The 25805-nt window shown below is 30.1% G+C and overlaps 1 protein-coding gene across 1 annotated transcript; it reads left to right on the top strand.

Annotated features, from left to right (window-relative positions):
* Positions 1 to 18896: 18896 nt before the first annotated feature.
* On the top strand, positions 18897 to 20240 carry LOC140990644 (membrane-associated kinase regulator 5-like). Its single transcript, XM_073460436.1, has 2 exons — positions 18897 to 19780; positions 19896 to 20240. The coding sequence occupies exons 1-2, from the start codon at positions 18940 to 18942 to the stop codon at positions 19961 to 19963; spliced, it is 909 nt and encodes a 302-aa protein (XP_073316537.1). The 5' UTR covers positions 18897 to 18939; the 3' UTR covers positions 19964 to 20240.
* The last annotated feature ends 5565 nt before the right edge of the window (positions 20241 to 25805 follow it).

Genomic DNA, 25805 nt, shown 5'->3' with positions numbered 1-25805 from the left:
ATATTTGATTTTTAAATTTGTTTTCAATAGTTGTTAGGCGGTTGAAAGTTTTTCTCAAAATGTTAGAAATATGAACCACTTGAAAAGTGCGAAAAACGGTTCAATATTTCTAATGATAGTTTCAACCGGTTGGCACTCTAATCAACAATATATGGTTAGAAATGTAAAAGCTTACGAAAAGTAAAGGCACGGAGTTTTTTATGGATGTTCGAAGAAAACACTCCTACGTCACCCCTTATTCCTCTGCAGGAAGAATTCCACTAAAAGACTTTGGTTTTACAAAATTATTTGCAACAACGCACTCCAATTAGGACTTATCACACTGCCTGTTTTTAGAACTCTTAGTGATCACTTTACACTTCTGGATTTTAAAAACCCTCAGTTTACCAGACACCACTATTAATCAAGTAGCCAACAGGTTACTGATGTAAGTAAAGCAATATGATTTAGTAGCACGAAAATGATCTCGAATGATCGGATATCTTTCTGTTGAGTGCGTGCTTGATGAGCGATGAAGTATATGATCTTTGATTGCGCTCAAACTCTTAGGTATGCAGACTTGAATTAATCACGCTCTGAAAGCTTGATGATTATATATCTCGTTGATATCTTGCGTGTGTACTTGCATACATCCAGCTCTGCTTATATAAGCTGTCATTCCAACGGTCGGAAAAAGATGAGCAACGTTAACCTGTAGCATTGGAATGATGTGTCACTATCAGCTACAAATACATTAAATGTTCTTCAGCAATACATTTAATGTTCTCTTTACTTAGCCTGACTTTGAATCTCGTTCCTTGAAGAGTTACTTCTTAGTATCTTTTTATAGTAACGGTTTTCATCATCAGAATTTGTAGGATATAAGTAATATTTTTTTTTCCTGGGATATTGACATAAATGCAGATCAATATTGGGACTAGTGCAGAACATGGTTGACTTGTAGGGGTACAAAACTATTTGAATGTTCTGAATCGGTCAGATAATGTCTTTTATTTAGTGAGCAATAAGTAGCTCTTTTAATGACTCGACATAAAGTTTTCAAACAGCCGGTTGGGAAATTTGAGCTTCTTTTTCTTCTTCAGACGGTTGAATGTTATGCTGTCTGAAATTCAAGTGGTTGAAGACTCGGCAGTTTGAAATTCAAGCGGTTGAGCTAGTTCCTTTCTAGCTTCTTCTTCTTTAAACGGTTGAATGTTAAGTGGTCTAAAATTCAAGTGGTTTGAAGACTTGGCTTTTGAGCTTGTTCATGTTATACATAAAAGATTTTAGCTGTTTCCTGAAATAGTTAAGTGTTGTTTTAATTTTGTCAAGCACCAAAACTCTTAAGTAATTTCCTTAACAAAATATCCCAATATTATTTTATCTTATATTTAAAATATACTTGGTATCAAATTTTAGTTTACGTGCACGTACCATGATGCATGTAGTAAGTGCAAAAATCACTAATTATCTATATATAAATTACATGAATGGATCATAATTAAATTGTAAGATATAAAATTAAGGTGTTAATATATTAATTGAAATATTTAATAAGCTTTGTAATAATTTTATTTTATAGTTTTCAAGAAACTGATATTTTTTTTAAAAAAAATTACAATAGTATTTTACTTGCGATTTTATATATACGTAAATACAAAAATTTGTGTAAGATGGTCTCACGGATCGTATTTTGAGAGACAGATATCTTATTTAGGTCATCCATGAAAAAATATTATTTTTTATGCTAAGAGTATTACTTTTTATTGTGAATATTGGTAGGGTTGACCCGTCTCACAGATAAAAATTCGTGAGACCGTCTCACAAGAGACATACTCATGCGTAAATAACTCAAATTTATTTTGTAGCTATTTCAACTTTATAGCTATTTTCTTTTGAAATACCGAGTGAAAGTTGGTCTCTTACATCATAATAAGATAAATAATAAACATGAGTGACATCAAATGGTTGTCGTTTAATTTAAAAAAAACATAGTCTAAGTAATCACTCAATTCATATATGTTAAACCATAACAAACACAATATTTCAATCGATTTTATAATAAGGTTAATTGTTTACTAAAACAATTTTTCTCTTAATAAGTGTAGCGATTCAATCATTGAATCGTCTCCTGCCAAATCTAAAACCTAATAAATATGGTATCAGAGCCATGGAAATAGTTTTAGTTGATGATTTAACACTGTTTATTCAAATAAATATTTTCAATATGAAAGAAACTATTAAAAATAGTTTAAATGAAGAATATGATTTACCTGAAAATTTAGATTTATTAAATAAATGGACTATTCCTAAAATAGAATCTAAAATGATCTATAAATTAGGAACATTTGAAAAAATTAGTTTAAAACAGGTAGTTAAAACTACAGAATCATCAGTACCTCTTCATAATGAAGAAATGATTATTAGACTATTGAATAATAAAGATATTTTGCCTTATAGGAAAAATTACAGATTTATTCATATAGGTTTAATACAAATTGCTTTTAGACCTTTAACTTTAGAAGGTTTACCAGAAAGCTTTATAGCAGCTTTAAGAGATGGTAGAAATTTGAATTGGAAACAGTCCCTTATGGGAATAATTCAATCTAGTCTGGCCCATGGTCCAGTATATTTTGATGTTTACCCAAATTTATCTTTATCTCTGTCTGATATAAATATCTAAGACTCTTTAACATTAAATGTTAAAACTCATGGTTATAATTATACTCCTGGTACAGAAGTTATATGTATCTGTTATCGTATTTATTATAAACCATTGTTTACACTGAATCCTATGTGTAAAAGAATCGATAAAAAATTACATGAAACTATTCTTATAGAAACTAATTTTAATAGATCTAATATTACAACTCGTAGATCTATAAAATGGGAAGAAATAGAATTTCCAGAAAACTGGATAATTGAACAAGCTGTTCCTAGAAATCCTATAATAAATAGGGATTTACAGCAAGTTATTCAAAATAATGAAGGATCTGTTCAAATACAGTTTAATAATGAACAAAGAAGATTATTACCCTCTTCTGTTTATGCTAGATCAAGATCTAGTCATTCTTTTATTTCACCTCTAAATTATATGGTGGATATTCCACAAACTTCTAGAGCTTCAACTTCTCAAATACGAGAAGAAGTAGAAATTTCAGCAAAAGATTTCATTATTAATGAAAATAATATTGTTCATCAATGTAACTTTCAAAAAGTTAAAGAAACTGATACTGTTTCAGAAATGAATTTTACTATTTAATGGATAGTAAACCAAAAATTGATTTTACTAAAGGATCTTTTGCTAGAGCAAAAATCAATGCAGAATTTTATTTACCCAAATAGAAATCTTTCAGAGATTGGTATTTTAAAAGTTTCTCTGAAGAAGAATTTGAATATATTGTCACAGAATTTTATAAATACTGTGAAAATCAAAATAGATTAATTCATTTTGTTCCTTGGTTTTTTAAAACATTTATTATAGATTATATTTCTATTCTTGAAAGAAATTATAAATTTCCTTCTGGACAGATTCAAAAATCTGTTTATCCTCCTCAACAATCTTTTATTATAGAAAAGAATAATAAAGTTTTGAATTTTACTGCTTTTTCAAAATTATTTGAAAATGATATGTTACAAATAACTGTTAAACATATTAATCAAATAATTGAAAAACAGAATTATACAAATTTATATCTTACGATAATAGGAGAAGAGATAGTTTCTCTTAAAGATCGTATTGATAAAATTATTTTAGCTATTAATAAAATTAAACCAGATGTTCATATACAAGAACCAGAAACTAATATTGTTTCTATTGCTAGTTCTTCTATTAAATCCCCTCCAGAAATTAAAGATTTTAAATTTAAATCTTCTGTTTCTGATTTAGAAAAATTATTAGAAGAAAAATTTAAAAATCTTAATTTAAATACTCTTAATGAAGAGATTGTTAATCATTCTGATGAAGAAATTAATAAAATAAAATGGGCAGATAAACCTACCCAAACTAAATATTATTATGATAGACCTACTCCCATGGATGTTCTTGTTGAAGAACAAGAATATATTTTCTCTAATAGTTATAATGGAAAAAGTATATATGAATGGAATATTGATGGAGTTAGTGATAAACAAATTTATAATACTGCTCACAGAATGCTTATGTATAGTACTGTGTGTAAAACTTCAGGTAATACTGAAAAAAATATTGCTAGAATGATTATAGCAGGATTCACTGGCCAACTTAAAGGTTGGTGGGATAATTATTTAAATGAATTTCAGAAAAATGATATTTTCAATTCAATAAAAATTGAAGATAATATTCAAGTAGAGAATGTTGTTTATTCATTAATAACAACAATGATTGAACACTTTACTGGTAGATACACTGATAATAGTGAACAAATCCGTACTTTGTTAAGTAATCTAAAATGTAAAACACTTACTGATTTTAGATGGTATAAAGATACTTTTTTATCTCGAATTTATGAGATACCAGACTGTAATAATAGTCTTTGGAAAGCCAAATTTATAGATGGTTTACCTTTTCTCTTTGCAGAAAGAATTAGAAAAGTATTAAGAAAGGATGATATAAATATTTCTTATGATAGTTATACTTATGGTAAATTAATAAGTATTTGTATCCAAGAGGGTTTAGCTCTCTGTAATGAATTAAAATTAAATAATCAAATTAAAAGACAGAATTTACTTGAGAGAAAACAATTAGGTAAATTTTGTGATCAATTTGGTATGGACCTACCTAATAAAGGTAAAAAGAAAATAATAGATAAAGACGAAAGACCTTATAGGAAGAAAAGACATTTGTCTGATAGACAAAAAGATAGAAAGAAGAAAAGAAAAGAAAGCCGTGAATTACGGAAAGCTGAAAATTATAAAGCTAAAAATAAAATAATTATTTGTAGAAAATGTAAAAAGCCAGGACATTATGCTAATCAATGTTGGGCTAAAAACAAAATTAATAATTTAGATATTGATGAAAATCTTAAAGATAAAATCAATAAAATAATAATGGATTCTAATCAGAATTCAGATAGTGAATCTGATAATAGTTTAGAATCTTATAATTCAGAAGAAATTTTAGATAATGATTACAGTTCTTCAGATCAAGAAGAATGTGATAATTGTATACAAGGAGAATCTTGTATCAATAATTTAAGTGATACTGATAATAAAAATGATGAGTTTTATAAACTTATGTCTCAATTTAAAGATTTAAATATTAATGTTTTAACTAATAATAATATTTTAGAATTCCTTAAAATGATTAAGGATCCCGTATTAAAATCTACTATCATAGATCAAATGGAAAACACTGCTTCAACAAGTAGTGGAAATAATATAATTGTTAAACAAGAACAAGCTTATTCTATGCAAGAAGTAAAAAATATTTTACAACAAAAATATAGTAAACAGAATCCTGTTACTATACAAGATTTGGTAAAAGAGATTAATAATCTTAAAGAACAAATAAAAATTTTACATCAGAATAATACTCATTTGAGTTATCGTATCTCTGTTATTGAAAATAACAAAGAAGAATCTGATATTATTGATAATAATCAAAATATTTCATTTAATGATGATAATCATTTATCTGTTTTAAGTATGATTATATCTCAAAAATGGTATACAAATATTACTTTGTTAATTGATAATTCTTATAAAAAGAATTTCATTGCTATGATAGATAGTGGTGCAGATTTGAATGTTATACAGGAAGGATTAATTCCTACAAAATATTTTCATAAAACTACTCATTCTCTCTCTCATGCAGGAGGAGAACCTTTAGAAATAAATTATAAATTACCTAAAGCTTATATTTGCAAAGATAAAAACTGTATTCAAACCAGTTTTTTATTAGCAAAAGATATTTCTAGCCAATTAATACTTGGTTTACCTTTTATTTATCAAATATATCCTTTAAAGCATGTTGATGAAACAGGTATCATAGGAACTTATCAAGGTAATCCTATTTCTTTTCAGTTTATAACTAAACCTGTTCATAGAATTCTTAATGAATTACAAGAAAAGATTGATAGAAAAACTTTTCAAATTAATTCTTTAAAAGAAGAAGTTAAAATTCTAACTATAGATGATACATTAAAAAATCCTAAATTACAGGATAAGATTAAATTTATTTATAATAAATTTTCTTTAGAAATATGTAATGATCTTCCAAATGCTTTTTGGAATAGAAAGAAACATATAATCTCTCTTCCATATGAAGAAGATTTTAAGGAAATCAATATTCCTACCAAGGCTAGACCTTGTCAAATGAACTCTGAATATTTAGAGTTATGTAAGAAAGAAATTCATTCTTTATTAGAAAAAGGTTTAATAACACCTTCTCAATCTCCTTGGTCATGTACTGCTTTCTATGTTAATAAACATTCTGAGCAAGAAAGAGGAGTACCTAGATTAGTAATAAACTATAAACCCTTAAATAAGGTTTTAAAATGGATTAGGCATCCTATTCCTAATAAAAAAGATTTATTAGATAGATTAGTTAATGCAATCATATTTTCAAAATTTGATTTAAAATCAGGATTTTGGCAGATTCAAATACAAGAATCTGATAGATATAAAACTGCTTTTAATGTTCCTATAGGACATTATGAATGGACAGTAATGCCATTTGGACTTAAAAATGCCCCTTCAGAATTTCAACAAATTATGAATGATATTTTTTATCAGTATAGTAATTTTATAATTGTGTATATTGATGATATCTTGGTATTTTCTAATAATATTGAATCTCATTTTAAACATCTCGAAATGTTTAAACATATTGTTATACAAAATGGTCTTGTCATTTCAAAATCTAAAATGATTTTATTTCAAACTAATATTAGATTTTTAGGTCATATGATTGAAAAAGGGAAAATTATTCCTATTCAAAGAAGCATAGAATTTGGATCAAAATTTCCTGATATAATAACTGATAAAACTCAGTTACAAAGATTTTTAGGAAGTTTAAATTATATTTCTCCTTATATTCAAAATCTTACTAAAGATTCTGCTATCTTATATGATAGACTTAAGAAAAATCCTTTACCCTGGACAGATAAGCATACTAAAGCTGTTCAGATTATAAAAGAAAAGGTTAAAAATCTTCCTTGTCTTATGTTAGCAAATCCCCAATGGGATAAAATTGTTGAAACAGATGCTTCTGATATAGGTTTTGGTGGAATTTTGAAACAAAAAGATCCCCAAACTAAACAGGAATATCTGATTCGTTTTTATTCTGGAAAATGGAATAATGCTCAAAAGAATTATTCTACAATAGCAAAAGAAATCTTAGCTATTGTTAGATGTATTTTAAAATTTCAAGATGATTTATATAATCAAAAGTTTATTATAAAAACAGATTGCAAATCAGCAAAATTTATGTTTAATAAAGATTTTAAACATGATGTGTCTAAGCAAATGTTTGCAAGATGGCAGGCTCATTTAGCTCCTTTTGATTTTGAAATCATTTATAAAAAAGGTGAAGATAATCATCTACCTGATTTCTTAACTCGTGAATATTTATCTTAATGTCTTTCTTTACAGATATGTATTCTCGAGGAAGAGGAGAGTCCTCTTATAGAGGGCGAGGTGGTAGGGGAAAACCCCCTAATATAATAGCACAGCATGGCAAGCAGAGGCTAATAGCCCAGAACTTATCTAGTTCATCAGCCAGTAATACTGAGCAGAATAATGAGTTATACAATGAGTTTCAAGAATTTTTGAAACAAAAACAGAGAAGTCATACAGATTCTCAATCTTCAGCATCATATGCTAACATCATTAAAGATGATGAAAGTGATTCAGCTCTTTATATAGAGACAAAGCATCGCGAATTAATTCTTCTTATAGAAGAAAAAGATATTCAATGGGAAAAAACTCCGTGGACTATCATGGAGAGATATTTAACCAATACATCATATGTATATGGTGCTTATAAACAAAGAGGATTTTATGAAAATCTTCTATTATCAACAAAAAGTGTTGAAATAACTCACTTTTTCAGTAATACTCAGCAGAAAGGAAGTTATAACTTCTCAAAGTTTATTATCAAAAAAATTATATCTATTGAAGAATGGGGTATATCTCCATTGGTTGAAAAAGAATTTTATTCTGAACCCCACAAAATGAGTTTTAAATTCAATTTTTGGGATTATGTTGAGAGTTTTAATAAAACTCTATTTTATGAAAATGAAAAAAGAAAACATACATGGTTTTTAAAAATATGTGAAAATGTTTTCCATTATCCTATTCCAAATTGGTTTTTATTTTGGTGGAAAATATTTGGTCCATCAGCAAAAATTCTGCCAGAGGTTTTCATAAAACCAATGAATACTTGGTTAAATGTTTCCCCAAGTATTACCAAATCTTTTTCAGAACATTGGATTGATGGCAAGACTATATGTCTATTTTTCATGGAATTTGGAATCCCATGGATCTGGAGATGGCAACCAGAATTCGGTTACACTGATGATGGCATTCCTTGTATTTGGAGAGTCAGTTCTACAAAATTCTGGGAAAAATTATTAAGAGATGATCCAGACACTGGAAAGCTTTATGGCTATGAAACTCTTCAAAAGATGGAGGAGAAGATTTCTCTATATCAAAAAGAATTCAATAATAAACAAGAAAAAGAAAAAGAATCTATGAGTCCATTTAAGATTCTGACTCAGAAATATTCTGAGATTTATTCTAAAGAAAAAATGATCGAAGTCTATATTGAAGAAATGAAAAAAGATCTTTATAAGAATATCGGATGCTCTGATTCTAAATCAGACAAATCAATGGCTTCAGATTCAAGTGAGAACCAATTCATTCATCTCATGCAAATGCAGGATGCACAGGATCCAGAGGAAGATATTCCTCAATTTTCTCAAATTAATGATATTTTTGAAAATCTCAAAAATTCATTAAAGGATAATATTAAAGATGATTAGGATATTCATCTTTTATTCTCTGGATAAATTTCGTCCAAAAGATGATGGAATAGCACATCAACAAGTGGGTGGCATGTGTGGCATATCACAAAAAAGAAGACTAGTGGAATCTCACTATAGACTTTTTGACTTTTTATATTGTTACTGTTTGCTTTAATAAAGCATTTTACTGTTTTTAATTTTAGTTGGAATCCGGGGTTTCATGTCCGGCACTTCCATCTATTTATAGGTTAGTTCTGTGTTCTTAGAAGAACACGGTCGAGTTTGCTCCCCTCTATTCCTCTCTTGTAAACAACCCTTCTTAATAAAAGCTTCCACTTATTCAATCAAGTTTGCTTCTTCTGATTACAATTCTGTAAGTTTACTGTTATTTTTATTTTCTGTTTTTATTTATCTTTTTAATTTTTATTTCGTATATTAGCCTGAATGACAGGCTAAAACATTTGTGTTAAATCATCCCATTACTAAACCATGATCTTTATTTATTTGTAACTTGGAATTAAATTGAAATGATAAAAGATTTCATTTAAATTTTAGAATTTGATGAAATATAAGGGTTAATGGTTGGACATAAGGTTTAAAGACGAACCAGGAAATAGTAAACACAAGGTTCGAAGTTAATTAAGAGGCATAAATTCATGTTGTAGCCCTTCAGCCTGCTTAGCCGAGAGATGGCGTTTAAGGCGTTCATGGGTGATTTTTATGAATTTATGTTTCTGAAGTTGTCTTCGGTAAATCCTCTGTTGTTTAATTTCTCTGGTATATCTTTTGTAATTCCTTTTATGTTTTGTAAAATTGCCATAGCTGAACCTTATATTCATTCTTATTCTGGAAATTAAATACCTCCTTTTATTAGTTCAGTAAGTCGAATATGGTATATAGGCTGGAAACCAATAACCTCCATGTGTGCGAAAGCCACTAAGGAAAAATTTGCTAAAACAATGCCACGTATCAGATTCAATTTGTATTCCAAGCCTCAGATGGTATCAGAGCCCATCTGGGGCTTGTAATACAAATTGAATCTGATACGTGGCATTGTTTTACCAAATTTTTCCTTAGTGGTTTTCGCACACATGGAGGTTATTGGTTTCCAGCCTATATACCATATTCGACTTACTGAACTAATAAAAGGAGGTATTTAATTTCCAGAATAAGAATGAATATAAGGTTCAGCTATGGCAATTTTACAAAACATAAAAGGAATTACAAAAGATATACCAGAGAAATTAAACAACAGATGATTTACTGAGGGCAACCTCAGGGGCAACCTCAGAAACATAAATTCATAAAAATCACCCATGAACGCCTTAAACGCCATTTCTCGGCTAAACAGGCTAAAGGGCTACAACATGAATTTATGCCTCCTGGTTAAACTCAAACCTTGTGTTTACTATTTCCTGGTTCGTCTTCCAACCTTATGTTCAACCATTAACCCTTATATTACATCGAATTCAAAAATTTAAATGAAATCTTTTATCATTTCAATTTAATTCCAAGTTACAAATAAATAAAGATCATGGTTTAGTAATGGGATGATTTAACACGAATGTTTTAGCCTGTCATTCAGGCTAATATATGAAATATAAGTATTAAAAACTGTAAATAAAAACAGAAAATAAAAACAGTAAACTTACAGAATTGTTATCAGAAGAAGGAACTTTTATACAAAAGGTTGAAGCTTTTATTAAGAAGGGTTGTTTATAAGAGAGGAATAGAGGGGAGCAAACTCGACCGTGTTCTTCTAAGAGCACAGAATGGTCCTATAAATAGATGGAAGTGCCGGACATGAAACCCGGATTCCAACTAAAAAATATAAACAGTAAATGCTTTATTAAAGCAAATAGTAACATGGTTACAAAAGTCAAAAAGTAAAAGTGATAGACCACCCACTTTTGTCATGATTTCATGGCACGTCTGAGATTCCATCTTTAATGTGATATTTCACCATCCACTGGTTGATAATGCAACATGAGGAGTAAAGATGAATATCCTAATCATCTTTAATATTGTCTTTTAATGAATTTTTGAGATTTTCAAAAATATCATTGATCTGCGAAAATTGAGGAATATCATCCTCTGGATCTTGAGCATCCTGAATTTGCACTAGATGAATAAATTGATTTTCACTTGATTCAGAAGCCATAGATTTATCCGATTTTGAATCTGAACATCCAATATTCTTGTAGAGATCTTTCTTCGTCTCTTTAATGTAGATTTCTACCATTTTCTCTTTGGAGTAAATTTCTGAATATTTTTGAGTCAAGATTTTAAATGGACTCATTACATCTTTTTCTTTTTCTTGTTGATGCAGTAGATCTTTCTGATAGGAAGAGATTTTTTCCTCCATTTGTATAAGAGTATCATGGCCATAGATTTGTCCAGTTTCTGGATCTTCACGTAATAATTTGTCCCAAAATTTGGTAGAGCTGACTCTCCATAGGCAGGGAATACCTTCATCAGTATAACCACACTCTGGTTGCCATTTCCAGATCCATGGAATTCCAAATTCCATAAAGAACAGACATAAAGTCTTTCCGTCAATCCAATGCTCATAAAATGATTTTTTAATACTTTGGGAAACATTTAACCAAGTATTCATTGGTTTTATGAAAACCTCTGCCAAATTTTTGCTGATGGACCAAATATTTTCCACCAAATAAAAAACCAGTTAGGAATTGGATAATGGAAAACATTTTCACATATTTTCAAAAACCATGTATGTTTTCGTTTTTCATTTTCATAGAATAGAGTTTTATTAAAACTCTCAATATAATCCCAAAAATTGAATTTAAAACTTATTTTATGAGTCTCAGAATAAAATTCTTTTTCAAATAATGGAGATATACCACATTCTTCAATGGATATTATCTTTTTGATAATGAACTTTGAGAAGTTATAACTTCCTTTTTGCTGAGTATTACTGAAAAAGTGAGTTATATCAACACTTTTTGTGGATAACAGAAGATTTTCATAAAATCCTCTTTGCTTATAAGCACCATATACATATGATGTATTGGTTAAATATCTTTCCATGATAGTCCATGGAGTTTTTTCCCATTGGGTATCTTTTTCTTCTATAAGAAGAATTAATTCTCTATGTTTTGTCTCTGTATAAAGAGCTGAATCATTGTCATCATCTCTAATGAGTTTAGCATATGATGCTGAAGCTGTAGAATCAGTATTACTTTTCTGTTTTTGTTTCAAGAATTCTTGAAACTTATTGTATAATTCTGTATTTGGCTCAGTATTACTGGCTGATGAACTAGATAAGTTCTGGGTTATTAGCCTCTGCTTGCCATGCTGTGCTATTATATTAGGGGGTTTCCCCTACCACCTCGCCCTCTATAAGAGGACTCTCCTCGACCTCGGGAATACATATCTGTAAATAAAGACATTAAGATAAATATTCACGAGTTAAAAAATCAGGTAGGTGATTATCTTCACCTTTTTTGTAAATAATTTCAAAATCAAAAGGGGCTAAATTAGCCTGCCATCTTGCAAACATTTACTTAGACACATTATGTTTAAAATCTTTATTAAACATAAATTTTGCTGATTTGCAATCAGTTTTTATAATAAACTTTTGATTATATAAGTCATCTTGAAATTTTAAAATACATTTATCAATAGCTAAGATTTCTTTTGCTACTGTAGAATAATTCTTTTGGGCATTATTCCATTTCCCAGAATAAAAACGAATCAGATATTCCTGTTTAGTTTGGGGATCATTTTGTTTCAAAATTCCTCCAAAACCTATATCAGAAGCATCTGTTTCAACAATTTTATCTCATTGGTGATTTGCTAACATAAGACAAGGAAGATGTTTAACTTTTTCTTTTATAATCTGAACAGCTTTAGTATGATTATCTGTCCAGGGTAAAGGATTTTTCTTAAGTCTATCATATAAGATAGCAGAATCTTTAGTAAGATTTTGAATATAAGGAGAAATATAATTTAAACTTCCTAAAAATCTTTGTAACTGAGTTTTATCGGTTATAATATCAGGAAATTTAGAACCAAATTCTATACTTCTTTGGATAGGAATAATTTTTCCTTTTTCAATATTATGACCTAAAAATCTAATATTAGTCTGAAATAAAATCATTTTAGATTTTGAAATAACAAGACCATTTTGTATAACAATATTTTTAAACATTTCTAAATGTTTAAAATGAGATTCAATATTATTGGAAAATACCAAAATATAAACAATTATAAAATTGCTATACTGATAAAAAAATATCATTCATAATTTGTTGAAATTCTGAAGGGACATTTTTAAGGCCAAATGGCATTACTGTCCATTCATAATGTCCTATAGGAACATTAAAAGCAGTTTTATATCTATCAGATTCTTGTATTTGAATCTGCCAAAATCCTGATTTTAAATCAAATTTGGAAAATATTATTGCATTAACTAATCTATCTAATAAATTTTTTTTATTAGGAATAGGATGCCTAATCCATTTTAAAACCTTATTAAGGGTTTATAATTTATTACTAGTCTAGGTACTCCTCTTTCTTGCTCAGAATGTTTATTAACATAGAAAACAGTACATGACCAAGGAGATTGAGAAGGTGTTATTAAACCTTTTTCTAATAAAGAATGAATTTCTTTTTTACATAATTCTAAATATTCAGAATTCATTTGACAAGGACGAGCCTTGGTAGGAATATTTATTTCCTTAAAATCTTCTTCATATGGAAGAGAGATTATATGTTTCTTTCTATTCCAAAAAGCATTTGGAAGATCATTACATATTTCTAATGAAAATTTATTATAAATAAATGTAATCTTATCCTGTAATTTAGGATTTTTTTATGTATCATCTATAGTTAAAATTTTTACTTCTTCTTTTAAAGAATTAATTTGAAAATTTTTTCTATCAATCTTTTCTTGTAATTCATTTAGAATTCTATGAACAGGTTTAGTTATAAACTGAAAAGAAATAGGATTACCTTGATAAGTTCCTATTATACCTGTTTCATCAACATGCTTTAAAGGATATATTTGATAAATAAAAGGTAAACCAAGTATTAATTGGCTAGAAATATCTTTTGCTAATAAAAAACTGGTTTGAATACAGTTTTTATCTTTGCAAATATAAGCTTTAGGTAATTTATAATTTATTTCTAAAGGTTCTCCTCCTGCATGAGAGAGAGAATGAGTAGTTTTATGAAAATATTTTGTAGGAATTAATCCTTCCTGTATAACATTCAAATCTGCACCACTATCTATCATAGCAATGAAATTCTTTTTATAAGAATTATCAATTAACAAAGTAATATTTGTATACCATTTTTGAGATATAATCATACTTAAAACAGATAAATGATTATCATCATTAAATGAAATATTTTGATTATTATCAATAATATCAGATTCTTCTTTGTTATTTTCAATAACAGAGATACGATAACTCAAATGAGTATTATTCTGATGTAAAATTTTTATTTGTTCTTTAAGATTATTAATCTCTTTTACCAAATCTTGTATAGTAACAGGATTCTGTTTACTATATTTTTGTTGTAAAATATTTTTTACTTCTTGCATAGAATAAGCTTGTTCTTGTTTAACAATTATATTATTTCCACTACTTGTTGAAGCAGTGTTTTCCATTTGATCTATGATAGTAGATTTTAATACTGGATCCTTAATCATTTTAAGGAATTCTAAAAGATTATTATTAGTTAAAACATTAATATTTAAATCTTTAAATTGAGACATAAGTTTATAAAACTCATCATTTTTATTATCAGTATCACTTAAATTATTGATACAAGATTCTCCTTGTATACAATTATCACATTCTTCTTGATCTGAAGAACTGTAATCATTATCTAAAATTTCTTCTGAATTATAAGATTCTAAACTATTATCAGATTCACTATCTGAATTCTGATTAGAATCCATTATTATTTTATTGATTTTATCTTTAAGATTTTCATCAATATCTAAATTATTAATTTTGTTTTTAGCCCAACATTGATTAGCATAATGTCCTTGCTTTTTACATTTTCTACAAATAATTATTTTATTTTTAGCTTTATAATTTTCAGCTTTCCGTAATTCACGGCTTTCTTTTCTTTTCTTCTTTCTATCTTTTTGTCTATCAGACAAATGTCTTTTCTTCCTATAAGGTCTTTCGTCTTTATCTATTATTTTCTTTTTACCTTTATTAGGTAGGTCCATACCAAATTGATCACAAAATTTACCTAATTGTTTTCTCTCAAGTAAATTCTGTCTTTTAATTTGATTATTTAATTTTAATTCATTACAGAGAGCTAAACCCTCTTGGATACAAATACTTATTAATTTACCATAAGTATAACTATCATAAGAAATATTTATATCATCCTTTCTTAATACTTTTCTAATTCTTTCTGCAAAGAGAAAAGGTAAACCATCTATAAATTTGGCTTTCCAAAGACTATTATTACAGTCTGGTATCTCATAAATTCGAGATAAAAAAGTATCTTTATACCATCTAAAATCAGTAAGTGTTTTACATTTTAGATTACTTAATAAAGTACGAATTTGTTCACTATTATCAGTGTATCTACCAGTAAAATGTTCAATCATTGTTGTTATTAATGAATAAACAACATTCTCTACTTGAATATTATCTTCAATTTTTATTGAATTGAAAATATCATTTTTCTGAAATTCATCTAAATAATTATCCCACCAACCTTTAAGTTGGCCAGTGAATCCTGCTATAATCATTCTAGCAATATTTTTTTCAGTATTACCTGAAGTTTTACACACAGTACTATACATAAGCATTCTGTGAGCAGTATTATAAATTTGTTTATCACTAACTCCATCAATATTCCATTCATATATACTTTTCCCATTATAACTATTAGAGAAAATATATTCTTGTTCTTCAACAAGAACATCCATGGGAGTAGGTCTATCATAATAATATTTAGTTTGGGTAGGTTTATCTGCCCATTTTATTTTATTAATTTCTTCATCAGAATGATTAACAATCTCTTCATTAAGAGTATTTAAATTAAGATTTTTAAATTTTTCTTCTAATAATTTTTCTAAATCAGAAACAGAAGATTTAAATTTAAAATCTTTAATTTCTGGAGGGGATTTAATAGAAGAACTAGCAATAGAAACAATATTAGTTTCTGGTTCTTGTATATGAACATCTGGTTTAATTTTATTAATAGCTAAAATAATTTTATCAATACGATCTTTAAGAGAAACGATCTCTTCTCCTATTATCGTAAGATATAAATTTGTATAATTCTGTTTTTCAATTATTTGATTAATATGTTTAACAGTTATTTGTAACATATCATTTTCAAATAATCTTGAAAAAGCAGTAAAATTCAAAACTTTATTATTCTTTTCTATAATAAAAGATTGTTGAGGAGGATAAACAGATTTTTGAATCTGTCCAGAAGGAAATTTATAATTTCTTTCAAGAATAGAAATATAATCTATAATAAATGTTTTAAAAAACCAAGGAACAAAATGAATTAATTTATTTTGATTTTCACAGTATTTATAAAATTCTGTGACAATATATTCAAATTCTTCTTCAGAGAAACTTTTAAAATACCAATCTCTGAAAGATTTCCATTTGGGTAAATAAAATTCTGCATTGATCTTTGCTCTAGCAAAAGATCCTTTAGTAAAATCAATTTTTGGTTTACTATCCATTAAATAGTAAAATTCATTTCTGAAACAGTATCAGTTTCTTTAACTTTTTGAAAGTTACATTGATGAACAATATTATGTTGATTAATAATTAAATCTTCTGCTGAAGATTCTACTTCTTCTCGTATTTGAAAAGTTGAAGCTCTAGAAGTTTGTGGAATATCCACCAAATAATCTAGAGGTGAAATAAAAGAATGACTAGATCTTGATCTAGCATAAACAGAAGAGGGTAATAATCTTCTTTATTCATTATTAAACTGTATTTGAACAGATCCTTCATTATTTTGAATAATTTGCTGTAAATCCCTATTTATTATAGGATTTCTAGGAACAGCTTGTTCAATTATCCAGTTTTCTGGAAATTCTATTTCTTCCCATTTTATAGATCTACGAGTTGTAATATTAGATCTATTAAAATTAGTTTCTATAAGAATAGTTTCATTTAATTTTTTATCGATTCTTTTACACATAGGATTCAGTGTAAACAATGGTTTATAATAAATACGATAACAGATACATATAACTTCTGTACCAGGAGTATAATTATAACCATGAGTTTTAACATTTAATGTTAAAGAGCCTAAGATATTTATATCAGACAGAGATAAAGATAAATTTGGGTAAACATCAAAATAAACTGGACCATGGGCCAGACTAGATTGAATTATTCCCATAAGGGACTGTTTCCAATTCAAACTTCTACCATCTCTTAAAGCTGCTATAAAGCTTTCTGGTAAACCTTCTCAAGTTAAAGGTCTAAAAGTAATTTGTATTAAACCTATATGAATAAATCTGTAATTTTTCCTATAAGGCAAAATATCTTTATTATTCAATAGTCTAATAACCATTTCTTCATTATGAAGAGGTACTGATGATTCTGTAGTTTTAACTACCTGTTTTAAACCAATTTTTTCAAATGTTCCTAATTTATAGATCATTTTAGATTCTATTTTAGTAATAGTCCATTTATTTAATAAATCTAAATTTTCAGATAAATCATATTCTTCATTTAAACTATTGTTAATAGTTTCTTTCATACTGAAAATATTCATTTGAATATACAGTGTTAAATCATCAACCAAAACTATTTCCATGGCTCTGATACCATCTGAGGCTTGGAATACAACCCTTCTTAATAAAAGCTTCAACCTTTTGTATAAAAGTTCCTTATTCTGATTACAATTCTGTAAGTTTACTGTTTTTATTTTCTGTTTTTTATTTACAGTTTTTAATATTTATATTTCATATATTAGCCTGAATGACAGGCTACAACATTCGTGTTAAATCATCTCATTACTAAACCATGATCTTTATTTATTTGTAACTTGGAATTAAATTGAAATGATAAAAGATTTCATTTAAATTTTGGAATTCGATGTAATATAAGGGTTAATGGTTGAACATAAGGTTGGAAGACGAACCAGGAAATAGTAAACACAAGGTTTGAGTTTAACCAGGAGGCATAAATTCATGTTGTAGCCCTTTAGCCTGTTTAGCCGAGAAATGACGTTTAAGGCGTTCATGGGTGATTTTTATGAATTTATGTTTCTGAGGTTGCCCTCAGTAAATCCTCTGTTGTTTAATTTCTCTGGTATATCTTTTGTAATTCCTTTTATGTTTTGTAAAATTGTCATAGCTGAACCTTATATTCATTCTTATTCTGGAAATTAAATACCTCCTTTTATTAGTTCAGTAAGTCGAATATGGTATATAGGCTGGAAACCAATAACCTCCATGTGTGCGAAAGCCACTAAGGAAAAATTTGGTATAACAATGCCACGTATCAGATTCAATTATTAGAAGAAAAATTTAAAATCTTTAATTTCTGGAGGGGATTTAATAGAAGAACTAGCAATAGAAACAATATTAGTTTCTGGTTCTTGTATTTGAACATCTGGTTTAATTTTATTAATAGCTAAAATATTTTCATTTTTAAACGTATTGATTTCAATACATTAAATCTTATATTTTATTGGATTAATTATAATTTGTGAAATAATTTGATTTTTTTACGTAAATATAAAAAGTTTTATTTAAAATAGAGTAGGTCTCTTGTGATACGGTCTCACGAATCTTTATATGTGAGACGGATCAACCCCACCGATATTCACAATAAAAAGTAATACTATTAGCATAAAAATTAATACTTTTTTCATGAATGACTTAAATAAGAGATCCGCCTCACAAAATACAACCTGTGAGACCGTCTCACACAGATTTTTGCCTTTAAAATAATAATATAAAAACCACCAAACTATCTTGCTCTCTACCACGCTACTTTTCTGCTCTCCATAATCCTATAGATTTCTAGCTCTACACATGGAAGCTCTCGGCATTCTCAAATTCTGGCGAAATGCCATCGCCGATGATGAAGATGATTCCTTCTTCGATTTGGTTTTCGAACCGCCTGCTGGTAGCGGAGGAGGCGGCGGGGGAGAGGTAGGTTTGAAGAAGGAGTTTCAGTTCATAGAATCCCCGAGTGATGTTTTGCGGAGTAAAAATGATTTCATCATTTCGAAGCCTTTGTCTCCGGCGGTTACTCTACTCAGATCGACTCCTAAGTTCAAAGTCTTCATGTTAGGATTCAGAAAATCGTCGAGAAGCCAGAAACCGGAGTCTAATAATGCAGGGCTGGAGGCGAGCCCGTGGAATCAGCTCTCAGAATCAACGAAAGTCGAACGGAGCAATCGTTTCTCCGCAAAATGCGGCAGGGTGGAGGAAGTGTCTGTCGCGTCGGCTTTATCTAGAGACCACAGTTTGAGAAGCAGAATCGTGAAAGAAATATCCGAATCCGACGCTCTTTCAGGAGACGTGTCGCGGGAGAAATCGGTCCCGATGTATCTGAGACTTATGAGACCTTTCCACGTGAAGGTTTCGAAGAAGGCGAAGGTAACGGATTCCGTGACTCCGTTCTCTTCTCCGGTAACCGCGCCGGTGAACCTGTCTCCTCGGAAGATCTCCGACGGTTACAGAGCGAGGAGTAATCTGAAGATCGTGGCTAGAAATCTAGGTAAGAGCCGGTCAGCACCGGCGCCAGAAGCGGGGATCGAGGTAGCAACGTCATCTTACCGCCGGAGAGACGACTCATTGCTGGAACAGCACGATGGAATCCTCGGCGCTATTCTCCATTGCAAGAGATCTTACACTTCTTCATCCAAAGGTACCACATTACCAGCACATATTCAAATGCCAAATAATTCAGTTCATTTTTACAGAAAATTACCAATCAAGATTACCAATCATCAAATAATGTTCTTAAATCATGAATTCTTCAGAATTTTCTCAATTAATGGAATCTGCGATGGATCCATCTCGGGATGAATTGGGGAGAAGCTCATTATGAAAAAGGAAGGCAGAATTTGAATCACAATAGAAGAAGAGGAGAATAGCGCGCGGGAGTTGTCACGAGAATACGACGTCGTGTCTGCAGAGGTAAATGATGATTGTAGGGATCGTCTTTTTTGGGGAAAATAGGCAAGCGAGTCTTTGAATGGCCAATGAGTAGAGATGATATATAAAAGTTCACGGTTTATAATATCTGATTCGGTGACGTAATATAAAGATTTGTACTGGAAAACAAAATTTTATTTGCTCTTATTATTATTTTATTATTATTATAATGTTATTGAGAGTCAATTTGTCACGTTAAGTGAATATCTTTCTGGTAAATTGAATAGACCATTCACTTGTATATGGGAACATCAAAAGTCCACTAGGTAGACTATTTCTTGACATTACAACCGTCAAAACGAGTTAAACAACCTATACTTTTTTTTTAATCTAAACTTAATGGCCGAGAAATGTAGAAATAACTCGAATTTATGCAACAAATTTTTTGCTGAACAAAACAAAATCTCTCAAATAATATGTCAAATTTTGTTATTAATAATTTTTTTATTATTAATAAAAAAGTTAAAAATAAATGAAATATTAAGGTTAAAACATTTCAAATAATCACTTAAACAATGTTCATCTCGTTGTTTTAGACACAAAAGTATTAACTAAGATTGAATAATCAGTACCTTCAACCAGTTTTTTCTCAATTGAAAACATATCTAATACATTTAATCTTTCTCGTGATATAGTTGGTCGGATATAAGTCTTGATCGACTTTAACTTGAAAAAAATTCTTTCTGCAGATACAACTATAGCTGATATGATCAATAAAATTCTATAACCAATATAAATATTTGGATCACAACCATCCATTTTGTTTAGATATAATTCAACATATCAATTTGCACTTTTTGGTTTTATTGGTAAAATGTGTTTCAAGATCAGCGACTCCTTAAATAAATGTTGCCCATCAACATTCACACACACACCACACATTAGTAATTAAAATTTTGGCCCCCTAAACAAATAGGGCCTTGAGGCGACCGTTTCATTCGTCTCGTCTTAGATAAGAGTCCGTGTGTGTCAGAAATAATTGTGTAAAAGTGAATACATATACACACAAACTTGTTCATGTAAGTTCGAAAATCAAATATCTATATATCTCTCCTTTCATTGTCGGAAGGTTGTACTGGAGATTTTGATTCATACAAGCAACTGAAGTCATATTTTTAGTTAGAAATCCTAACATACTCAGTTAGTCAAGACAACAATATCCAACTGACCCACACTCAATCATCTAGACTGTCAAGCCTGAAGATCCACTCTAATTTCTACAACCATACTACTTCATCTACTGAGTTGAATTGTTGTGAAAGTTGAGTTGGGGTGTAGCTACCAAATGTTGATCAATGAGCACATTGATCTTTGAATGATCTGATGTAGACGTTGAAAATTTAGGCATGGATATGGATGATTCGCTGCTTGAGAGATTGAACGTCCATGGTTATCCAAGAGTTTTTTGTACATTCTTAAATGATGTTAATAGGCATTCTTGTCCTATCTTAAAATCACCTATTCTCTTTTGTTCTTCGATAATTCTCTCTTTTTTATATCAAATTCTAACGACATATATATTTGATATTTTCGAGAATCTATATCATTTTTCTGAAGAGGCTTTTCATACTCTGTTCTTTGATCGTAGCTAGCCACATTTATATATTTTTGTCATTTTGTCACTGACTTTGTCATTGTTCATGGATTTTTGCTTGTTTGATCTTGTAACTTGAAACCAATAAATGTCCAATACCGAGATTTTGATTTATAATTAGTTCTTTGTTTCTATCAAAACATATTATCCTACCAGTGTTATATCGACTTCTTATTTTCAGGTTTGAAGAAGTCAAGTCTATTATAAGATCTTGTTTAATTGTTTATTGCGAGTTTTAAATTACTTCAAAAAAAAATCTCATGATATTTAAAAATAAACAATTAAAATCTTATAAAATATTTTGAAAATGCAAGACTAAATCAATTAAATTTTTTCATGGTCAAAAATCTTATTAAAAATGTGTGTGCGCGCAAATTTTCAGATTTAAACTTTCTCATATACGTGTCAATATTTACAAAATTATTTGACCATTTAGGATAATAGTAGCGTATATGATGATACTCTAAACCTGGATTCACAATCAGGGATACTAATTTTCCAAATTTAGAACATTTTAGTACGAATAATTAACACTGTTTGATTCATGTAAGTTCTTCGATAAAATTTCTCTTTAAATGTTTGCTTACATTCCCATAAAATGTAGAAATATTTTGGATTTTATTGGGAATACGAAAAAATTTTCAAAAAATTTCCAGCAAAACGGTATCACAAATCAATTTTGTAAGACAAATATTCTGTTAGAATCGAATATATGAGTGAGAGTATTTAGAAGAGGGGAGGGTTGAATAAACACTTCAAGTTTTTCAAATCTTTTTCGATGGGGTGAATTAGTTTAGTGATAAACCGAATTCAAAAATCTTGTTATCGATGTCAATCAGTTAACTAATGTTGTGCAAAAATAAAATGACTTACAGATTGAATACTCAAAATAATTAAAACAAAGAACACAGAGATTTTATGGATGTTCGGAAACTTCAAATGCTCATACGTCACCTCTTCAATCACAATGATATGATTTTACTAAAGACTTTGATGAATTAGAGAAGCTGTAATAACTCATTTCAGTTTGGTCTTAAATACTACCAAATTTAAAATTTTAGTATAATTACAAATTTATCAGTAAATTACTGATATTCTTTTCTTAGCACAACTGATCTCAAAAGATCAAATACAACAAAGATATGTGCTAGTACTTTTGCTCGAAAGATAGACTGAAAGCTATGAATGTATCTGATAAGTGTGAGCCTTTTCCTAACTGATCTTTGAAAGCTTTAACTCGAAAGTTTACTCAAAATAAATGTACGCAAAGTTCTTTTCACAGCTGAATTGCTTGCATGGCTGCCCCTCTACCGGGTGCACTGCTTGCATGGCTGCTCCTCTGCCGGCTTCGGAGCCCCTGGTACCTGTAGTGGCCTCTGCTCACCAGGCCTCTTAATCTGTCTCTTGGGCTTCTGCTGCCCCTGATGTCTCGGTGGACCCGTGAACTGTCTCTTATGTGGCAACTAGTCTATCTTTTTGAAGAGATTGCAGCTCTTGAATCTTCGTTCAAGTGGACATGGTCTTCACGAAAACGAAGTCTTCGATATCTTTCTTCCAAACTTCGTCAAAAGACAGCCCCTTTGCAAGATTGGACTGATTGGAACTGTTAGCCTTGTCCATCTGCGCTTATGTTATCTATTGAATTATGTTGAAAGTAATAAGTTTGATTTTATTTATAGACAGAATTAAATCAACTGTAAAAACAAACTGAAGAATATGAAGAAACTTCAGTCAACCGTCTTCATCTGATTAGACTTCCTAACTCTATCTTAATTTTATGCATTTATTTAGGGAGAATGTCGAGTTTAAATTGGTTAACTGATAAGACAATTTTCAGTTGGTCCTCAACTGAACTGATTCAGTTTTCAAGTGATCACTCAGTCATTGACCTAACTGATCTTATCAAATAGGTTAACCGTCGCGACATATAGCAACAGAATATCAAAACTGTCGTGATTTTTAAATTAGCGACGGTTTTACTTAAAACCGTCGCTACATATAGCAACGGAATATAAACCATCGCTAAATTTAGCGACGGTTTTGATAAACCATCGCTAAAACAAAACCGTCACTAATTGGTTTTGCTAATTTCAAATTAGCGGTAGTTTTGCTAAAACGGTTGCTAAATTTAGCGACGGATTTAGCAAAACTGTAGGTAAATATAGCAAAGGTTTAAAAGAAACGTTGTTGTTTGTCCAAAAAACACGGTAACCGTTGTCGATATGTCCTGAAAAACACGCTAATAAACAACGGTTTTAAAACCGTTGTCGTATCCCATATACGACAACGGTTTTAACAAAAACCGTTGTCTGTAGCAACCAAAAAACACGCCCATAGACAACGGTTTGCTAAAACCGTTGTCTTTTAGTCGTTGACCCATAAAAGATAGCGGTTTTAAAAAACCGTTGTCTTTGACAAGGAAAAATTCACAAAGACAACGATTTTAAATAAAACCGTTATGAAAAGGAAAAAAGACAACGATTTCTGATAAAACCGTTTTCTTTTGAGTGTGTTTGTATCTTGAATTTCTTGTAGTGTCTTTTTTGCAGATATTCAAATACTCAGTAATGGCAAGCCAGACACCCGCATATATTCTTAATGCGATGGCTATTGACTTCGAGTCAATCCTCTCTGTCAAGGAAGAAGTTGTTCAAGGTGTTTTACTCAAACTGGAAGTAGCTAGGCTGAAGAAATTTCTTGGGTTATCAACTCAGGAGATTTATCCCAAGGAGATTCAGGATGTATATGCCAATAGCTTCTTCTCTGCTAACGGTAAAATCAAAACAACTGTCAACAGTAAGTTGCTGATCATAGATGAAGATTCCTTCAACACTTTCTTCCAACTACCCTCTGATGGCTTAGCTCACTTTTTTGAAGTGAAAGTTTATGATATTGAGGAGATGCAGACGCTGTTATCGGCTGATGGACAGAAGATCAAAGTATCTGATCCAAAGAAAGAGCTGAAGTTAGAAATTCAGTTGCTGACTGACATTGTGGCCAAGGGTATACTCGCCAAGGCGGGCTCGTTTGCTTCCCTTACCCTTGAAAAATTTCAAGTAATGACTGCTATTATGAGTGGATGGAGACTGAACTGGTCAGCTATCATTTTCAACATCTTAAAGAACATGCTTCAATCCTCCAAATAGTCCAAAGGTTTTGCAGTGCCACTAAGCTATCTTCTGAAGAACAAAGGTTTGGGGGATTACTCTGCTGAAAAGTCATCCAAATTCAAAGTCTTCACTACCAAAAAATTTCAGCAACCTAAGACAAAGCTGGACATCTCCCCTGAGCAATTTATCAAGATGAAAAAGGAGATTAGGGTGCTGGCAGCTCCCAAATCAGTAAAGAAGACAAAGGACTTGACCAAGAAGAAGACAATCAAAAGGAAATTTATTGTCAGAGAAACTGAATCAGAGAAAACTCCATCTCCGAAAATCATGAAGAAGCCAAGATCCCAAAAGACCAAACCAATTGTTGCTGTGAAAACCATTCCAACCGAAAGATTGCAAACCAACTAGAGTTGAACAGCCTATCATCGCTTTACCAATCAAGGCAGTTTCAGTTACATCAGCAGCTGAGAAGACTCAGCAACGGACTCCAACGGATCTTCCAAAGCAGAAAGTCACCGAATCTGGTGACAAACTGAAACTTACTGGAGTCCGAGCATCACTCATCACCGTCACCATTCCAACTGTCTTACCAATGGCAAGACCAAAGGGTGTGGTGATTAGAGAAATGGTGGATGCAACCACCTCAGAGCTGAGTATCTCTCACGCCCTAACTAACCCAGAAGACAAAGGCAAGTTGATTGAAGAGCCCAGGCCAACCAACCCCATACAAACTCATATCGATCTCATCTGGATTGAGATAAATGAGTTCTCTGAATCAAAGTTGGAAGTTTATGATGAATGGGTCAGATTCAGGACCGAAGTTTTTTCCAGGCGGTTACAAAAAATATCAGTTTTGATTAAATTCATCGCCTTGGATAAATTGCTCAAGCACTGGAGAGGAGAACTTATTTCTTTGATCTGATGCGTGTAAAGAAGCTCGCAAAAGTCACAACTCAGGTAAGACAGAATTATGATCAGATTAGTCCAACTGCTTACAATGACAGAGCAGTTTTTCAGCAGCTGGAGTTGAA

Source organism: Primulina huaijiensis, chromosome 12, assembly GCF_012295235.1.
Source record: "Primulina huaijiensis isolate GDHJ02 chromosome 12, ASM1229523v2, whole genome shotgun sequence".
NCBI classification, from domain to species: Eukaryota; Viridiplantae; Streptophyta; class Magnoliopsida; order Lamiales; family Gesneriaceae; genus Primulina; species Primulina huaijiensis.
This window is presented reverse-complemented; position numbering and strand designations above follow the sequence as displayed.